General features: G+C 41.6%; 1 protein-coding gene across 1 annotated transcript; it reads left to right on the plus strand.

Moving 5' to 3' along the window:
- The first annotated feature begins 8,906 nt into the window (after positions 1-8,906).
- Positions 8,907-19,083, plus strand: LOC132332643 (galanin receptor type 1-like). The gene is made up of 3 exons (XM_059857136.1): positions 8,907-9,752; positions 10,615-10,680; positions 18,567-19,083. Exons 1-3 carry the CDS (start codon positions 9,045-9,047, stop codon positions 18,882-18,884), a joined length of 1,092 nt encoding a protein of 363 aa, XP_059713119.1. The 5' UTR covers positions 8,907-9,044; the 3' UTR covers positions 18,885-19,083.
- Positions 19,084-19,719: the final 636 nt, after the last annotated feature.

Consider the following 19,719-nt stretch of genomic DNA (forward strand, 5'->3'; position numbering starts at 1 on the left):
CATATTTCATTGTTAATTTTAAATTTTTCAGGTTCTCATCTCTATATTCCAGAGTAATTACATATCACATACCTTGCAATTTACTTTTCCCATTTTCTGAATCTTCTCTCCTTGCAAAGTCAAGTTAAATCTCTGATCTAATTTCTACCTAAAACTCTTTTTCAATGTTTGCAGAAAAGCTAAGCTCACCAACTCCTCATTCAACAACAGTTTTTGCTGCTCCACTAAGCACCTTCTTGAGCTTTTAACAGCTCACTTCTTTGCAGATTCAGAACATAACTGATTTTTAAAGCTGCTAAATGCCAAATGCTTGCTTTGGCTCATCATGATGTTTCTTCTATAATTTTATTCCAATAGACCTGGATTAGTGTTAGCAGCTGTTTGTGTATTATAATTCTTGCAATGTGGCATTTGTGATCTTCATCCTTCCTGCAGAGTTCATCTGGCAGGACTGGTCTCTTGATCAGTATCCCAGGAGCCATCTTTATTGTCCAGAATGCTGTTACACAGCTGTCTCTCCCTGATAATAGCTATCCCTGTGATTATAGCATGTTTTATTCACCTCACACATATTTTGGAGCAGGCTGAGAAGCTGTAAAATGACTGCAGCACTCACACTCAAATCAGCTGCTGTCAGGAGGCAGAGGGATAACATTATGTGTTGGAAGTACTTTTCCCACTAGGAAGGCTTGTTCCAGCCCAGAGCCTCTTCATTAATTTCAGCACTTACACATCCAAACCACTGATAGTTTTTACTGCCAGCACAGATTTAACTGTAGATGACTACAGCAGGGAAAGTGGGGCTTTGGACATGCAGATGCCTATTGCAGCAGTCATTTGTAACTGCAATTTTGTTTTCTATAAATTTTTTTCTTCTACCAGCTCCTGGCATCAACTACACTACATAACAGCACTTCAGCACTTGGGATGGATATGCTTTTGTGTGTCAATCAGCTTCAAAACCCCACTGCAATTGCTAAGGGACAGGCCACATTAACATTGTATTGTAAGTCCTGCTTATCAAGTATTCAAACTTGCAGTCCTTCTGTGTGAAGATTGCAATCTCCAGGGCAGTCAGTTAGGCATTTCTTGAGGGCAGGTATCAGTGGTTTTAATTAGAAACTGTTACAACATGTTAGGGAGAGAAAATCCTGTGTATCAGGATTTCAGTTTGCATAAAAACAGCAATACAGGCAAAATTCACTATTGCAAATTGAGTTCCATCTGTTTCTTCTGCTCATTTCAGCCTTAGTTTCAGGATCTAAAATGAAGTGAGTTCATACTCAGAGGGGGTGGGTGGTGATGGGAAGTCCTTTGGTAATTTTAATCTCTTCAAATCAGCATGGTTGCAACATATTTCTTAGATGAGACCTTATGAGAAATATTCATTTTGGGAGGTCAAAGAGGTTAAAAACCAAGTCAGTAAAATCTTCTTTTTGCTCTGCTTTGGGGGTCCCCAAAGCTGTCCCAGTTTCATGAATAATTTGACCAACATCCTGAAGGCAGTTCAGAGGGTGCCATACCCTCTCAGAACATGAACATACAGAACCACATCAACTGGCACCAGCTACCAAACACAAAAGAAACAGGAAGTACCAAGACAAGTTGTTCTCTTCACAGAGGATTTCATGAAGCACACAAAGATAGCACCAAAGCTCCTTAGGAGGAATCTAGAGCTGAACGTTGCCTATAGCTGAAAGCAAATAGTCCAAAATGAAAGCAGATACCTTTCAGGATGAACACAAATTAGTGCTATTCTGACACCCATCAATGTGTCTCATCAACAAGTTTTTGTTAAAATACCAAAGTTGCTGTGGATTCTCCTGGCTCAATACTCTGACAGAATTAATTTCTGTACTTTCTTGGAAAGAAAGGTGGAGAAAGCAGCAGCGGGAAAAAAATAGCTGCAAGAGCTTATCTAGTAATTTATATTATGTTTATTTTTAAAATAGCATTAATATTTACAATTGATAATGCCCAAATGGCAAAGCAAACCAAGCAAGGCTTCTGTTTGTTTAGCTATACACTCGTTCTACAAAGGTATCAGGTATCCACTTTAACTCTTTTGATTAAAGCAAGGTGAAAGTTCTTGCCACGAGGTGGCAGGAGCTTCCCCATTAAAATAATGCCTAGCCTGTGATCTGGTGACAGATTGCTATTGGCAGCACTGGAGACTACTTCTGAGAAGCAGGATGCAAACCAGCTTGCTTCAGACAGGTGGGCTCTTTTATTTGGAGGTTGTTCCCCCACCAAAGGAAATAAAAAGAAAAATCTTTTTTGAAAGACAGTTGAAGAGGTCATGAAAGCCTCAAGGACAACAGAAGTTGTTGCCTACTCAGCTTGAGAATTTTATCTGAAAAGGCTTCCAGAAACACTTAAAAAAGAAAAGGGAAAAAACAAAACAAAACAAAACAAAAAAACTCCATTCCTGTTTAAAAGCAAAACAGTCGTATCTCTATTTCTGCCAGTTCCCACTCCAATTTTTCAGGAAGAGCAAAGCCATTCATATCTATTCAAAGCAGCTGCTGCTGTCCTTGTGGCATCAGGCACCCAGAGCCAGGCAGGGCTCCACAGAATGCCATGTTTCCTGTTCAGCACAGGTTTCTGAGAAGAGCCAATCATTTTGGTATCAATGAGAAAATCCAATTTAGAGCAAGTCTACTTAGCTTCATTTCTGCCATCTACTAATGGGGCTATTTTTTTCCTTTGTGTTTCAAGGACTTTGCTTTGAGTTTTGGAGGAATGCCTAAAAATTGTCATCCTTGCCTGATGTGCAGATGGTATCCAGGTCATCCTTGAGCAAGGCCTGATTTCTTATTCATTCCTATGCTTATGAGTAGAAGCTCTCAAACACCTTTACCTGCAAGCTTGTCAGCACATGCAAGGATATTAGAAGAGTGTAGGTTCTTATACCAGCTTTCTAAATAATCAGTTCTGTGCCAGTCTGTTCCTTAGCAATTCTGAAAGGCTTAAGCAATGACTTCACTTTGCTGTGTGTCTGCAAACACCTGTGCTGGGCACACATACAGCTGCTGTTTATTTTCCTACCTCAGAAGCATTATGAAGCTAAACGGAGCATGGAAATAAATTGGCTGGTTTTGTCTCTTGTTCAGACCACATTGAACAAACTGGAAACTAAGTAAAGTTGGTCATTCAGTCTGTCAGAGACTTTCAGAAAAATCTAGAATTTGCTGCTATTGTTTTAAGTTAGTTGCCTCAGAATCAGACAGGAAGTACAATCAGTTGCTCTTAAACATTCAGAGCTGTGTGGAAATAAGAGATCCTAAGTAATTTTTTTTGAACATAAGTGTTAAGAAACTTCCAGGTGCTTTTGTCTTGGGATGTTTTTGTTAGACCAGAAAATTTATCAACCTAGGATCCATTATTTAGGAGGTGTTTTTCACAACATATTGTGATGCTTAAGAAGAGGTTTCTTTAATTGAGGAATTTAGCAGTAATTTCAATGAGGCAGTAGATAGAAATTTGCCATGGTTCTATTGGAAAGAGAGCTCCCTTGCAGCAATGAGAGCAAATCACCATGGAAACTTTTTGCTAAGATGGTATTAAAGCACAACATGTACACTTACGTCTCTCCTTTTGTAATGGACAGCATTTTGTGATACAGTCTGGAGTGGCTGAGTAAAAGGGTTATTTACACATGAGGCACCAGAACTTTCCCAGAACTGTTGCAGGATTTTGTTATGCTGCAGAACTGGCCAGTTGACAGCAAATCTTGTTACACACAGAAAAGTGTTAAGAGATGATTGGATAAGTGATTTTTACCCAAACAGTTTGGTAAAGTCAAGTTGATACACACAGAGGGAAAACAGATTTGTGAACAGGCCTTAAATCAGTTTATCACCATGAGAAGCTAACTAAATGTTCTCACAGAATGATCTGGTTTTCAGATCAGGATGGACCAAGCTCACACACTCCATTGAAGCTGTGGTATCTCCTTACCTTCCCTCTCATTAACACCAGGTGTGGCACTGAATGGGGAGCAGCTCCTCTCCAGGGGGACATGGTGCTCCTGGCTTCCACAGCACAGGTGTGTCTCAGACTCTGCACCGGGGTCTGACTGCCCTTTGCACAGAGGCACAGATGTATTTACAAATATATCACATCAGGACCCAGATAAAGACATCTTGTTCTTCTGTGTTAAGGCCAAACTGTGAGAGATCACTCGCAGCACTTTGTCTCCTCTGACCTCGCAGTAGAGCTGGGCACAAAACCACAGGAGCACACAGGAAGAGATACATTGTCCTGAATCTGTTGACATAAGCCAGAACACATTTCTTATTCCCTACAGAGGACTAAACAAGTACCTACAAGCATCTTGTTTTAAGGTTCATTATGGTTTTGACATATTCCTGTCCTAGCTTTATATGTGTCTGCCAACACTGTATGCCATACAGACTTCTCTTTTTGTAACTTTTTTCCAACATTATTTCTGTCAGAACCAAAATAATTATTTTTACTCTGTTGGTTGGTCGGTCATAAATGAATAACAAACTTTCTTAAACTATTTTACCTGCCTTATCAAAAATTATAGTGCAGAAGAAAGTTTGGAAACGTGCTTTTGGCTGTTTAAACAAAGTTGTTCCATTTTTATTACAAATTCTAGGTTAAGGCAAAAGGAATTTGTAGGATATTTGTAACCAGCTACCTGTCCAGTAAGGACGACATAGAAAAGTCATGTGAGGACTTAATAGCCAGAGTGAGGTACATAAATGCAATTTTGATCCTTCACTGAAGAGACTCAAAGGTTACAGCTCACAAAAGGTAAAGGATTTAGATATTTTCATCATAGCTCCTCCATGAGCAGGGCTACCCCCTACAGCTGGGCTGGGGGCCTGGTGGACAGGTAACTTCTAGGGGGATGGAGGTTTCAGTTCCTTCAGGAGCTATCAGATGCAACTCAGGAAAAGGATTCTGTGGAGTTGGAAAGGAATCAAATCTGCACTCTCATTTTTGGGGACAAATTAGCAGAGCAGTCAACAGGACCTCCTGCCTCTCTTGGGCTCTTACTCCAAGAGGAATGGCCACTGCACCTTCTCTTTCCACTCAGGATCATAACTGGAAAGGGTTGGTGTGAGCCAAGTGCAAAGATTTCTGACTTACCACTGCTGTTTGCCAGTTACATCCAGGTAGCTCATCAGTCAGCCTAAAGGGCTTTTCAGCCTGAATCAGCCTTTCAAAAAGCACCAAGAGCTGCTGAACCTAAAGCCACAAATAGGCTTTTGATCTGGATGTTTGTTTTTCTTTAAATGGATCTGAATCTGAGATGTAACCCACATTCTCCAGAGAGAGAGAAAAGTGTGACAGTAAGGTTCTTGCTTGCTGTTATGATTCAGTGCCCTCCTTCCATTCCAGAGTCAAGAGGCTTAGAGAGCTAATGCACAAGTATCAAAAAGCTGAACCATGACTATCAAAACGGTAGGAGTGGTTTGCAACATACCTGATATTCACTGCAATTAGGAGCTGAAGCACCCATTAGCAATCAGAAAATGGACAAATTAGTTTGTACCTAGACAAGCTAAAAATGTTACCATTTAAATACTACTATTTAATCTTTTGGGGTTTTTTTTCCCCCCACCTTTATTCTTAGGGTTGACATTCTCCCACTCTTCTCCTTACTCTGGGATTGCAAATTTGTTCATAGATGTCCAGTACAATCCTCTCTCAAAAAGACATGCCTCATGCCTGTTTAGGCATTCAACAGGGATGAAAATCCAAGGCTTTTAGCCCAAATCAACTCAGACAAAAGCAACAGCATCTGGCTTCCAGTTCATTCTTGATCTTGATCATCAGTGGTGGCTGTCAGACTTCTACCTTTTTTTCACTCTCACAGAGATTATTCAGTGTCCTTTTGCTACATCCTCCCACTCATGTTTAAATATTTGTTGTCTTCTTCTAAGAAGCAGCAGTTTCTAAAGAACAGCAGAATTTTTACAGCTGAGATATTTCATGCAGCTCAATCCACAGGGCATTAATTGTTTCTGATTTCCAGATGAAGCACTCTGAATTTTTAACTACCCCCCATAATGTGAGTGTTCCCAGCAAATCAGACACTGCAGGTCCACCTGCTATTTATGCTCCTGTACTTATTCAAGACTTGACCTACTGCTAGTTGGACTAATGAACAGGTCTTATGGCAAGTACTCTGTCTTGGCATGGTCCAATTCTCTTCTGAGTGTGTTTGGATTGGGAATTCTCAGGGACAGGAAATTTCTCACTCTAAAAACCACATGATTTAAAGCAGTGGAGAAGTGGCACAATGGAAGAAACAGAAGAAGGAATCTTTTCCTTTGTGAAACTTTTGACTGCCATGGTAAACATATGTTCAGGATAAGCTTTCAGCAAAGCATGTAAATTAACACTGGAAATTGCTTCCTTGTGAGTAAGGCCAGCCAGGAATACTTCCACACCAGCCAAGCTCCATTTGAAATCAGATTTGCAGTATCTCAGTTCCCTAATGAAAACAAGCTGAGTTCCTGCACATAGTCTAGTTTTCTGGATGTCTAATTCAACAAGTGACTGCCACTTTCTATCCAGAATATTCACCTTTCTTCCCCCTGCCCCATTTATAACACTTTCACAGAACTGGAATGTTCCTTCTGTAAGAATTTAGGTAATTGCTGACTTTTATTTTTTTAACAAATCTAAACAATTCTATGAACTGTCCCTTCTCATTGCCAAAACTGTGCTATTCTCTGCCCATATTCTGCTTTGCATGCCATGAGTCCTTTCAGATCTGTAAAGCTGTGTTTGTTCTGCAGGTGACACATACAAGCAATTCTTAAATTCCTGCATGCATTGTCTCAAATCCCCTGCAGCAGAAACCACACATTCTGCAGTTTTTATTATTTTTCCCAAACCCACTAAAAGATTAAAATGCATGTTCTCATTTGCTATGATTCTTTTTAAATAATTCTTTCTGGTATGACTGTCCTCTAAAGAAAAAAGGAAAAAACAAAGCCACAAAAAACCCAAGCATTGAAAATACAAAGATAACCATTGAAATCACTTTCAATAGCCTTTTCCAAAGTGCTACATGTAGCATATGAGTAATATGACAAGAAGTAACCTTAGAGTGGTCACATATTATCACAAAAGGAAAAGGAAAACATATTTAAGTTTGATGATTTAAGGGGGTGGGAGGTGGGACGAGATAAGGACGAGAGAGAACCGCAGCAGACAGAGGTGAGTACTGAGCTGACAGCGCTTGAGGGAAAGAATGGAGCTGCCTGAAGGCAGCGAAGGAGGCAAAGTGTCAGCAGATGGCACTCGGGCTGCAGCACAGCCCCACAGCGTGCAGAGATCCCGGCAAACGCTCAAAACATTCGGGAACTGGAAGACTGAGAGGTGTCTGAGGTCCTGGGACACAGAGAGGTGTCTGAGGTCCTGGGACACTGAGAGGTGTCTGAGGTCCTGGGACATTGAGAGGTGTCTGAGGTCTTGGGCTACTTGAGGCAGCCAGGCTGTGGAGCTGCAGGTGGCGTCAGGTCCAGCCACGGTGATCTGCTCATGACAAGGGGAGGTCATTTTTTCCACTGTCGCTCAGACACCTTTCCCTCCCTGGCATCACCCCAAAACTGCCCCAAAGCTGTGAGGGAAATAAGGGATTGAGCTCCAGATCAGTTTTAAGCACGGGTATAATCAGAGCAGGCTACAGAAGGCAGCACTGTTACCTCTCAACAAGAAAAAATCACAAGGCAGAGCAACTTTCAGTTCCTGAACTTGGTTCCTAGAATTAAGGGGCTCCCCAAGTCAAACCCTCCCATTCACAAGAGCCAGTGGTGCACCACTCTGACCAAGTGCCTGGAGCTGTAACCACTGAAAATAGAGGTGGGTACTCTCCTTTGCAGGCAGCTGTGCTGCATCCATAAATCACTGTGTGCAGGTACTGTTAATGTTCACCTAAACTTTGTTCCCTGAAGAATCCCTCAAGAAATGTTAGGAAACAAACCATTAGAACTAACCTGCTTATTACCTTCCAAAACATATGTGCTGTTTCTATGAGCAATCATTATAACCACAGTAACTGAGCCATTAATCTTAAATAAAACTTCTGTTTAAAAAACCCCAAACCTATCTCTGTTCCCTGACAGGGAATATTACAGCTGCTCACAGCTACCAAGACTGAACATTTCCTTTTCCAGTGCAGATGCTGTTGGCACTACTGGGCTTAACCCAAAACGTCTTCCAAGCTATATCAACAAGGTCCATGAATATTCAGGCTCTAAGGAATTTGGGCAGATATCCCAGAAGTGGCAAGACCCAGTGCTGAATCTAAAGCTTTCCCAGCTTTTTGTGTTGGAAACACACATATTCAGATGGCTTTATGCTCTAATGGGAGCATTGAGTACTGTGAAACAAATAAACAACTAAAATAATTCTCTATCTATTAAAATAAAGTTGTTTAGGTTTTTTTGGTCTTATACAGCCAGTAACAGTGCTGCCCCTCACTGCACACACTACCGTTCAGCAGCTGCTGCTTATCCATCCCTTTGGATGAGAACTGTTGCTTTGCTCTTTCCCCTCGTGAGCAGTAATGCATGGGGACAGAGCTGGCCAGGGGTTGTTTTCTGAAGGGCTCAGGTCACAGACAGCATTTGTTCTCTGTGCCACGGCTCAGGGTGGAGCTGGGAAAGCAGGTGTGACAGCCACAGATGCAGGCAGTGTGGGAGGGAAGCAGAAGAGGAGGAGCATGTGGAAGCCGAGCTGCTGCTGCTCTGCTGCTGCTCCAAGCTCCCAGGGCAGCCTCATCCTCTGCTCTTCTGGCACAGACTTTTCCTCTGCCACACCAGCACCAACTGCCAAATGTGGATGTCACCTCTTGGATGACACAAATTCCTCAACTCCTTTTTCTTGCCAGTCCCTGGAATAAACAGCACCAGAGAGAGAACTCGGAAGAATCTTCTGAAGAAAATTACTCCTCAAAGGAAAGACCCAGCATTGGAAAAGGCAAAAGTTCACCTCTGGCCACCCCACCAAACACAGACAGCAGTCAGGGCTGCAGTGACTGTTCCCTGCCTGGCTCCATGGACGAGCAGGAATTCAACTTTGTGCTTTCCTTTGGAGCCAACACCAGCAAGTGCAGCCTTGAGACCAACCAAACGGAGGCCCCAACATGCTGGGCAGGAGCAACCAGGGGAGGCCCGGAGGTGGTGATTGTACCAGTGCTTTTTGGGTTGATTTTTCTCCTGGGAATGGTGGGAAACACGTTAGTGTTGGTTGTTTTGGGGCGTCTCCGGCCTGGGGGCCGCCCATCGCGCAGTGCCACCAACATCTTCATCCTTAACTTAAGCATTGCAGACTTCTCCTTCCTGCTCTTCTGCGTTCCCTTCCAGGCCACCATCTACTCCCTGCCAGAGTGGATCTTCGGTGCCTTCTTTTGCAAGTGGGTTCACTACTCGGCCATGGCAACCATGCTGGTCAGCATCTTCACTCTGGTGGCCATGTCTGTGGACAGGTACATTGCTGTGGTCCATGCCAAACGCTCGCCCTGCATCCGCAGCAAGCGCAACGCCGCCCTCGGCGTGGCTGTCATCTGGCTGCTGTCCCTCCTCATTGCCATCCCCGTGGCCCAGCACCAGGCCCTCATGAGTGGCCATCAGCAGGCACCCAACAGCTCCTTCTGCTGGGAGCACTGGGCAAACGGCTCCACAGCCAAGCAGATGTACAAGATTACCATCCTGCTGGTGGGATACCTCCTGCCCCTGCTGCTCATCACCTGCTGCTATGCCAAGGTGGGTGCCAGGGGTGGGAATAATGCTTAAATGGAGGGAAAGATCCCAGAATCTTGGTGGCGCGTGTGTGTACACAACTACACAGCCAACCCTTTCCATATCCTCTCCTGCTACAGAATACTTTTTGAGGTGGGGGGAGAGAAGGAAAACAGAGAATGAAATTACACGAGATCACAAAAAGGATTACAACTACCAAGATGACCTGTCACCCAAACCCCCTAAAGGTTCTTGCTGTTTTTCATATTTTTCATTTTGTTCTTTCTAAATAACAAATGTTTGCTACTGGCAAGAGGAAAAACCTATGAAGGGATAAACATTTCCAGGTTATTGCTGTGCTGTAATCAGGTTTCAAAAGCTAGATCTACATGTTGTTAATTGACAATTGCCTAGAGTGCTCCAACACTCCTTATGACCCTCTCTCTGGAGGGTGGCCCTCCCCACCACTGCATTTGTTTGTGCTGTCTCCAGGACTGACAGGACAGTCCCACCAGGGCACAGGACTGGCAGCCTGCTCTCTGCACATGAGTATCATCAGCCTAGGGAATAAATGAAGACAATCTGAGGCTCAATATAAAATTCACAGTCCATCTGAAAACTCCTGTGGATTTCAGCCTAGTGCCAGCTGAGTTCTTAATATATGCTGAACTCCTGAAAGCCTAGCAGGTTTAATGCTCTTTCCAAACCTTATTTCTTGAAAGAGAAATTGGAGAGCTTAGAATTAAAAATCTGAAACATCAAATTCATCTTTGAAGTCATAGTAAAACAATTACTTCAAATTTTTGGTGCTTGTATGAGAAGTTCAAGTATTATTACACAAATTTCAATTTCCCATTCAATATATTGCTCCTTTTTTTCCCCCAAGGTTTTATACCATCTCCATACGAAAGTAAAGAACATTTCCAAGAAATCAGAGAGATCAAAGAAGAAGGTAAATATATTTGGTTTAATCTGTATATTGACTATAATACAAGAGATATGCCAGGTTTATAAAGTAATCAGCCTGGTCTGTGCTGATTTCAGCTGATTCCAGCCTTTACAGTCTCTGCCAGTCCTTTTTGCCTACGAATCCTAACCAGATTGAACTATAGGTTGTATTAATTTCTATTGGTTCATTACATTCACTAGCATACACTCAGTTTTGTTTGCAATATACTTATGAGGACCAATTCCTAATTGGTCTTGCACTTTCAGGTTAGAATTCAACTGGTATTTGCAATATTATCTCATAACACACTAACTGTCCAAGTTATAATACACCATAAACAATATTTATTAGGTGTTACTTACCCATTCCTCTCAGAATGTTTTGACCATGTTTTCTGTGTTCATCTAACTTCAAGTAGGTTTTAATAAATATTCTTTTCACCACCTTTTCTAAGGCAACACATTATGCAGCAATGAGTTGCTGTGTATTGCCTGCTGCAGGAACACCACCAGACCTAGATGGAACAGAACACTTTGAAGAACAGCATGTTTTATTTTGCCTACTGACTTTTGGATAAATGCTGATACTGCAGCAGATGAATTGTGAATTGCAATGTTAAAAGCAGGAGTATAATTTCTGGATCAATAGTTCAGTCTACCAAGAGAAAGCAGAGTCAGAGTTTTGTGTGTTTAACAGCTACTATGAGAAAAGGCAACCAAGATGTGTTGACAATTTTGATAATGTAAAACGCAGCCAATAAAGTGCTAAGAAGCACTGTCATTCCACATAGAATAATTTCTCAATTTCACAAATTTGAAAAATTGCTAAAGAAGTTAAGAATTTCATTTATGATATTTTTCAAATGTATCCACTTGTTTTGTTTTCAGATTTGCTCTGTAGAGTTTGATGAGAAAATAGCTCTGCAGTTTCTTCAATATCAAGTTTAGTTATTAGATATTGCCAAGAGGATCAATTTTAAAAAAAAAGCCTTTGATTTTAGCAGTTCAGACAAGTTAGGGGTGCAGCACTTCTTCTTAAGTATTTCCCTGGCCATAATTAAGAAACACCCAACAGCAATTCTTGTTCCATGTAGCACAGTCAGACCTAGTTAGATAGGTGATCCTTTCAGATAGAAGGAAAACTAAATACATTCCTCTACACACACAGACATCATCCTTCACAAAATGTCTTCTTCCAGCCCTGTCTGTGCAGAGATTGTCCATCTAGCCTTGCTGCATGCCAAACATCTTCTTTAGTGTACTTATAGGGTTTTTTGTTGCAAACTCAACATGTACTCAACATTTCTTAGGGTGACTTCCTTGAGGTGGTTGCAGACACACTCAATTCTTGTATATTCTTTCAAAGCATACTTGAAACACAAGAGTGAGAGCCAGTTTTTAAAGCACATCTTCTTAAGAACACTTCACTTTAGAGCCTAATAGGAAACTCATAGATGGCTGTCAGTTCTGTTACTCTAGCTTCTTTCATATGTACTTAGTTAGCCCATTTGTGCAAGTAGCTGTGTTTGAGTTTAATTCATAAACTTCATCAGGGATTAAGTGAACAGCTTTTGTTTATTTAAGTGAAAAATGTTTGACAAATGAATCTTGGTCCCCATTTGGTAGGTTAATTTAGTACATGCAGAACACTGAGTTTGTTCTGAAATAGGTGTGACTGCAGTGGCTAAACCCTGATCACCTTGAGCTATGAGAGAAAGTGTAGCACAACAGCCAAGTCTTCCCACATGAGATGACAAAATTGTCTGAGTCACATCTTTTAATTCACAGTGTGCATCCTCACCAAACTGATCTGGAAAACAAGGTGTCATATTCATAAAAAAGAGGATAGTCTGAAATTATGACCATGCAGTTCCTGCTTCATTCCTATAATTTCAAGAAAACAGGGCATTTGAGCTACTATCTTCCTTCTACCCCCAAAAGATTGGGGTGTGGGTTTGCTCTCTTTGGGTTTTCTCCTTTGGGTTTGGATTGGGTTTTTTCTGTTTGGTTTGTGGGTTTAGTGTTGTTTTGTTTCTAAAAAGCAAATTTTGCAAACAGCTTTTTGTTCAAATCTCCCAATCTCATCTGGGCTCCATACAGGAGTAAAGGTCTCAAAAGAATCAAAGGAAGATGTTTAGAACGTTTTGCATGCCTAGGCTGAAATTCTGCATGATGAACTAAGGCTGTGCCTGCAGAAGAGAGCCATGACTGACTGCTTCCCCATTTAATGCCACACTAGCTGTACAAGTTTGCCAGCCTTGAAATCAGATGGTGTGATGCTGCAGGAGTCTCCTTTGAAGTTTTGGATAATCGTTTTTTGAGGCCAGCCAGCAAGACCACATGCTAAGAAATTCTGTGCATCCCTCTATGACAATGAAGTATATTTCAGCTCTGTTGCCTCTTTTCTCAACTATGCAGAGTACAGCAAGTCTGTGATTTGGCTCCAAAGAAAGTTAACGATTCCCTGCCTGACAGTGTTGCAAAATGTTTCATAAGAGCCCAGCCCCAGGAACTCTGATCTTACATCTGCCTTAAATAAGATGATTTAATGATGGAAATTTATGCAAACTAAGGTCTAGCATGGCCCTGTGGTGTTTTACTGGCCTCTGGAGCACACCAGGGTTCCTCAGTGTTTACTCAGTTCTGTATTGTGCATCTTTAAAGAACAAATAACAAGCTTTGCAAACTGAACAATCTGAAATTTTTTTTCAAGTTTAAGAATGTGTCTGGGGATGTGAATTTCACAGCAATTTTGAAAGATCCCTTGAAAGGATAGTAGGAACTGTGGGACCTTGAGGCCAAAAGCTTCAATTAACCAAATGAGCCACTTAAAGATAACAAATTAGTGCTATGCTTTTCTATTGGTTAGCTACAATAGAAAGGTGAGCCGTGCCTGCCTGGTGGGTTAGCAAATCAGCTGTTCATTGCTTCCAGAGCTCAGTAAACACAAAGATACACGGAGTTTTTTTGGGACACTCCCTGGTGTGCTGCACTTTGAAAGTCATATGAGAGCCTGAGGTAAAAGATACAGAATTCCTTCAAGGTAGATGGGTATTGCTGAACACCTTGGCCAAGAGAGGCAGATAAAAGTTGCTCTGTGTACTAAACAAGTGCTCTGTATGCTAAATGAATTGTTTGGCTATTGTTCATGCAAATTGAAAGTTTTCATGTAGACAATGAACGTGATGTTCAAGCCCTTGGCATTTGAACAACAGAAAATACAGCAAAGGAACATGGAAGATCCTGGGATCCATCAAAGCAGAATATAATTCAGAAGTGTCATCCTGCACATTGTTTGGCTAACAGGAGCCCAGGGCAGCAGGAATTAAGAGCATCATTACCAATTAGGGGGTAATGGAAATATCACAATGCTCATACACATTTATGAATAGAAAGTGAACAAACTTCAAGGGCACCAACAGAGGAGATAAGTGGCATAATTCCAGAATGAGAGATGTGCAGATGAGCAGCTGGAACAGTGCAAGCAATCTGCTGGGAAATGAAGAGCTCCTCTTAGCACATAAAGCAAGTAATCAAAATGAGCTGATAAGATCTGAAAATTTATTTACTTCAGTCCCTCCTCTTCTTCATGACATTCAGCTGCCATCTCTGGCTCCAAGAAAGAAGACAGAACAATAAAAAAGAATACTTTCAGAGTGATTTTCAGATCACTGGAGTAGAATTAGACTCAAGTGTAATTAAAAAAAAAAAAGACCAAAGGGCAACGAGAAGAGCTTCAGTAGTAATTAAAAGATGTGTGTGCTCTGAAGTAGGGACAGCTGCTATCCGACATTTAAGTTACCTAAGAATAAGTATGCCATTTTCTAAACATTTTGCATTTATCACTAAGCTATGTTTCTGGGGATCAGATTGTCCTTGGGACCTTTCTGTTAGAATTTTATGTGCAAAAAGGAAACGAATGTTTGCAAATCCACCAGGGCAAGTCAGATTTGCCAACAAAGCAAACAAGAACGTGGCAGCAGGAGTGAAGGAACTGGCAGTTTTCACTTTGCACGCTGGCTCATGGGTGGACTCTGAGCAAAAGGATGGTCTCCATTGGGTATCCCTGAATGTAAAGCCACAGAAATTGTCTTCCTCAGAGGTTGGGAAGTTCCTCCAGCAGTGCAGTGGTATATTGCACTAAGCCACATGTCTTTCCTGGGCACTGGATACCAGCAGTATCTAAAAACAAAAGCTTAAGGCACTGTGGGTCACTACATACTTTCCAAGTCTTCACTACAGTAAATTACAGGATATAGTGAAGTCTGTCACTCTGCCCCATAATGAAGTATGGGGCAGTAAAAATATGTGCCAATTGTCTCTCAAACTTTAGGGAAAAGAATCTACAAGTTAGAGATGAAAATATCAGGAGAAAAGATTTATCAGTAAATGACATAATCAGATATCTTCCTACAAAGCAGTAATCAAGGAAGTGTCATTTGTAATTTGCTGATAAGACAGTGTGGAAGAACTGGCATAGGCTTCTTTATGCTTCTTCATTTAGAATTATGGAAGAAAAAAGGATGAAAAATAATCTCACCACATTCAGGAAACAGCAGTTGTCTCACTAATGAAGCCCAGTTTGTCTGCAAGCCAGTGCTGTTTAATAAAAACCTAATTGAATGTTCTTTCCCATTTCTGTGTGGCTGAGGTACACAGTAGAAATGGATGGTCTGATCAGCTCTGAAAAATGATGTGCAGCTAGGCTGTCTCCAACTGGGACTAAATTAGGAAAGGGACAAGCCCTCTACCCCTCTAGACTGTTCTGTCCACTTTATATTTTAATCTTGGGAATGTTTATTAATCTAACATTCAGGTGGTTCTTACTAAAATATGTAAATCCTTGGAAAACTTGAAGCATTTGACTCATTACAGGCAATCTTAATTTTGCCCTTGACAAGATGCCTGACAAGTTGAAGCAAGAAATTTCATTAAAAGCTTATCAAGGACAACAGCTCTAAACACAATTAAATGTTAAAGACTTCATAATCCTCCTGAATGAGGTATGTCACCCAAAATGTTTTTAAAAAACATTTTCCAATGCTTTTTGAAGGATGAGGGAAGGCTAAAAGCAAGAAATAGCTTGTCCAGGGCCAGGTGGAAAAGTAATCAAAGGGCAAAACAGACAAAGAAAGTCTGGAAAGCATAAATGAGAGGCAGATAACCTAAAAAGATAACAAATGAATAAGCAAATAAATTCAACACAATCTGCACATGACAGAAATGGACAGGGGGAAGGCAGGAATAACAGATGTTCATCCAATTATCTGACAAACAAAAATATCTCCTTGTCTTTGTCACCATGCTATTGATTCACTGTATAGCTTCAATGCACTTACTTTGCCTGTACAACAAATACACTGTAAGTTATATCCTGGAGCTGCTTAAAAGTCTTGTAGGAGTAGTAAGAGAGACTTAAGTGGCCAGTAGTGGCCATTGTACAGGTCTATTATGGGCCCACCAAAATTTCAGAGTCAAACCAGAAGGTTTGTATTAAGTGGGGACAATTACTAGATCAACAGTAATGCAGTAACTGTGCAGACTCTCACAGCTCATGGAAGAAGCTCAAACAGTACACAAACTATTTGGATCAGTCCTCCACAGCTGGTCACAGTCTACAGTAACTGTACTTAAAGCTACAGCAAAGTTACCACACTGAAGTCCAAACAGTGTTTTGTTTCAGTTTCCGCTGTCTTATCTACATACTCCCTAACTTGAAAAAACAGACAAAAGTTCCATTTCCAAAACCTGTTTTTTGAGTCATGAGTTATGTACATTAGTACTCTGGTATTGTCTGTGTTTTCCATCTGCAAAATCCCAAAAAGCTGGACCCCAGAAACAACTCTGTGCTATTACATAGCAACTGCAAACTCATTGTGTAACACTCAGCCCTACGTTAGATGCACGGTTTGTTATTTCACAATAGAAGAGGGGAAAGCTAGGTATATAAGCCTTATTCAAAAGCATATTTCAGTGCTTGTAGCCCCCTAATTTAAGCAGATGGATGCTCTGAAAGGTTGCCTGGGTAACAAGCCTAAGCTACTTAACATTGCTAGAGGGTAACGAAGTAGCACCATTATTGCTGGTGAAAGCTAATGATGGGACCTGTTTATTAATCATTTCTTTGGTACCCATCATACCACAGCGGGGGAGCCAGACCCCACAAGACCACTCCATCTGTGTCTTTCAGTGTCATCAACTTTTAATCATTCCAGTCTATTTTTAAGGACATCATCTGGCTCCCAGCATGGTTGGTTTGAGGACACTTGGCAGGGTAGTTTGTTCACTCTTAGGGGAACACTGTTAGCTCAGCTGTCTGACAGCATTCTGGTAGGTGAAACAAGGAAGCACCTGGAGCATGCCAGGTACACCATGAACCTACAGGTCAATGCCTTTCAAAGTTAATAGAACCTTATTTGAGAGACCCATTTGACAGAAATCCCTTTTTTTTACTTGTATTGTAGTCTTGACCTAACACAATAACATCTTCCTTAGAGAGGTTAATGGGTTTAACTAAATGTAGCCATGATAACCACTGGCTAAACAAATTTCTGTTCACTAGAAAATTATCCCTTTTCTAGGAAAGTAACTTTACACTATTCATGCAAGGGAATTATTGACAGAAACATTGACCTAGACTAGCAAGGCTGTAAATCTTGAACTGAAATGAAACTTGAATTTTAATTTTTCTCTATTGCTGTTCTGCTACTTGTACAACAGTTGTCCTTAGGGGAAGGACACCATCTGCATGTTTGCAAGTTGTTACATTTATTAAAATGACAATACAGAAATGAGAAACACAAAATACCAAAGTTTAAAAGTGGATTGTGCACAGAACGAAGTGGGGCAAGAGGAGGGAAGTCACCAGCTGTGCATATGCTACAGAACCCCAAAACTGAGAGATTAAATACAAAACAATTGCTCACCTTGCATTACCATTTTTCTTTTTGAACATTCATTAAGTCAGGTAGAATTAGCCCTACAAAAACATCAGGAAGGGATCTTAGGGCCCCCAAGTCAGTAATCTCTGAGACTTCCTAGGCATTCACTGAGTGTTCTAGAAGTAGAAAGTAAGAGAAAAGCAACACTACCAGCTTTCCTAAATTTGGAAATTGCGGTCCTGCTCCCACAGGCCTTGGGGTCTTGTAGAAAGAAAGTTGAAGTGAGTTACAGCTTAATTTTATTTACTGCCACTGTTAACCTTCATTTTGTATGGAGATTTCAAAGACCACTGTTTTCAGGAAAATTTTACCTCAGGTCAAGCTTTGGAACTTACAAATGACAGACTGTGCCAAAGGCTGGCCAGCTAAGTGGGGAGCAAGCACTGCAGGGACACACCTCTAACCCAGGCAGCACAGGCTGGGACCCCACAGGCACAGGGAGCCTCCCTCAGGTCATCACCCAGCAAGGAATATGTCAATGAGCACTGTGTATTTAAAAAAAAAAATCCCCTATGCATTGGTTTCCTGAGTTTCTTCTGTAATAGGGAGATACTGGAAAAACCTTTCTCCTCAAGCCAGCCTTTGTTACTCTTCTCAGCAGCATGCTTACTTGGAAGTTGTTTTCCGCTGCAGTTATTTTCAATAGCCTCAATGTTCCTCACCCTAGAAGTGTTAGGAACTATTATTTCCACTCTTCCTTGTAACACATTGTTGCAGCCTTTGAACTGTTTGAAGTTTTATGGGCACTACCTCAATTGTCTATAGTTATTTCCTTGAGCCAAAACCAATCAATCCAAGTCTACCAGGTTTTTAGCATCCTTTTTCATACTGTCATGATTTGCCCACCTGGCAGTTGTCAGTGTTGCCTGACAGAGGAAAGCAAACTCACTCATCCCACAGACTCGCTTGCTCACTGTGCCCATTTAATACATGATCTTCTCTTCTCCAGACGGCGCAGACAGTGCTTCTCGTGGTTGCTGTGTTCCTGCTCTCCTGGCTGCCACACCACATCATCACCATGTGGGCAGAGTTTGGGCACTTTCCCCTGAACAACATCTCCTTCACCTTCCGCATCATCTCTCACTGCCTGGCCTACGGGAACTCCTGCATCAACCCCATCCTTTACGCTTTCCTCTCGGAGAATTTCCGCAAGGCCTGCCGCCAAGTCTTCACCTGCAAGCTCCTCCTGCGGCCGGTGGCCGCTGAGAAACTGGCCAGAGTGCGCATGGAGAACTTCTCCACCACACACTCCACAACAAACCTGTAAGCTGGGCTCACAAATACATTTCAGGAGGAAGAGGAGGGAAGAGGGTTCTGTCTGGGAAGAACATGCATGCAGGTGTATTATAGGGAGCAGTGGAGTCTGCAAAAGTGTGCACTTTGCCAGGTTACTGGAGTGGTAGGAGACATATTTTCATCTCGCTGTGATGACATGTGACAGAGCCTGTCCTAGGTATCTGGCTAGACACTGGGCTATGTGCAACAGAATTACCTGAATGTCCGTAAGACAGAGCCCAAATGAAGTTGTAGTTATGACCATAAGGATCTAAAGATTTACACAGAAGGTAGAATATGTACAGACAAGAAGACAGCAGTTAATTACATCTGTAGTCAGTCATTGAGATGTGAACAAGAAGTGATGAAATATTCAGAGAGCAGTTTGGGAGAAGCCAAACTAAAGTCTTTGGATGTCTTTGTTTCTTCAACCAATTTGACCATGTGGGAGCTGCAAACACATTTAGCTCACTACAGGGGGTAGGGTCTCTAAATCTCCTGGAAGGCTTTACTGTAGCATTTACTTACTGGGCAATTACACCTTTCACATGATGAGTCAGTGGTGTGGCTGTCTCCATTTGGTGGCTCTGTATCAGCTTTTACATCCCAGAGTGAGTGTCTGTGTGCTCCTGTGTGTAATTACTGCTGTTAATCACTGGCTCCAGCAACTGTCTCTTGGTAAGCAGCAATACAATAGTGGTATTTCTCAATATATGCTTAAAAAACTGTGGCTTTGTTTGAAAGTACTGTCTACAAAAAGGTTTTGTCGGTAAATAGTGTTCTCTTGAGTCTATCTACCCAAGGCTTTTTATGAGCCACTTTAGTAT

Source organism: Haemorhous mexicanus, chromosome 12 (genome assembly GCF_027477595.1).
Source record: "Haemorhous mexicanus isolate bHaeMex1 chromosome 12, bHaeMex1.pri, whole genome shotgun sequence".
In the NCBI taxonomy this organism is placed as follows: domain Eukaryota; kingdom Metazoa; phylum Chordata; class Aves; order Passeriformes; family Fringillidae; genus Haemorhous; species Haemorhous mexicanus.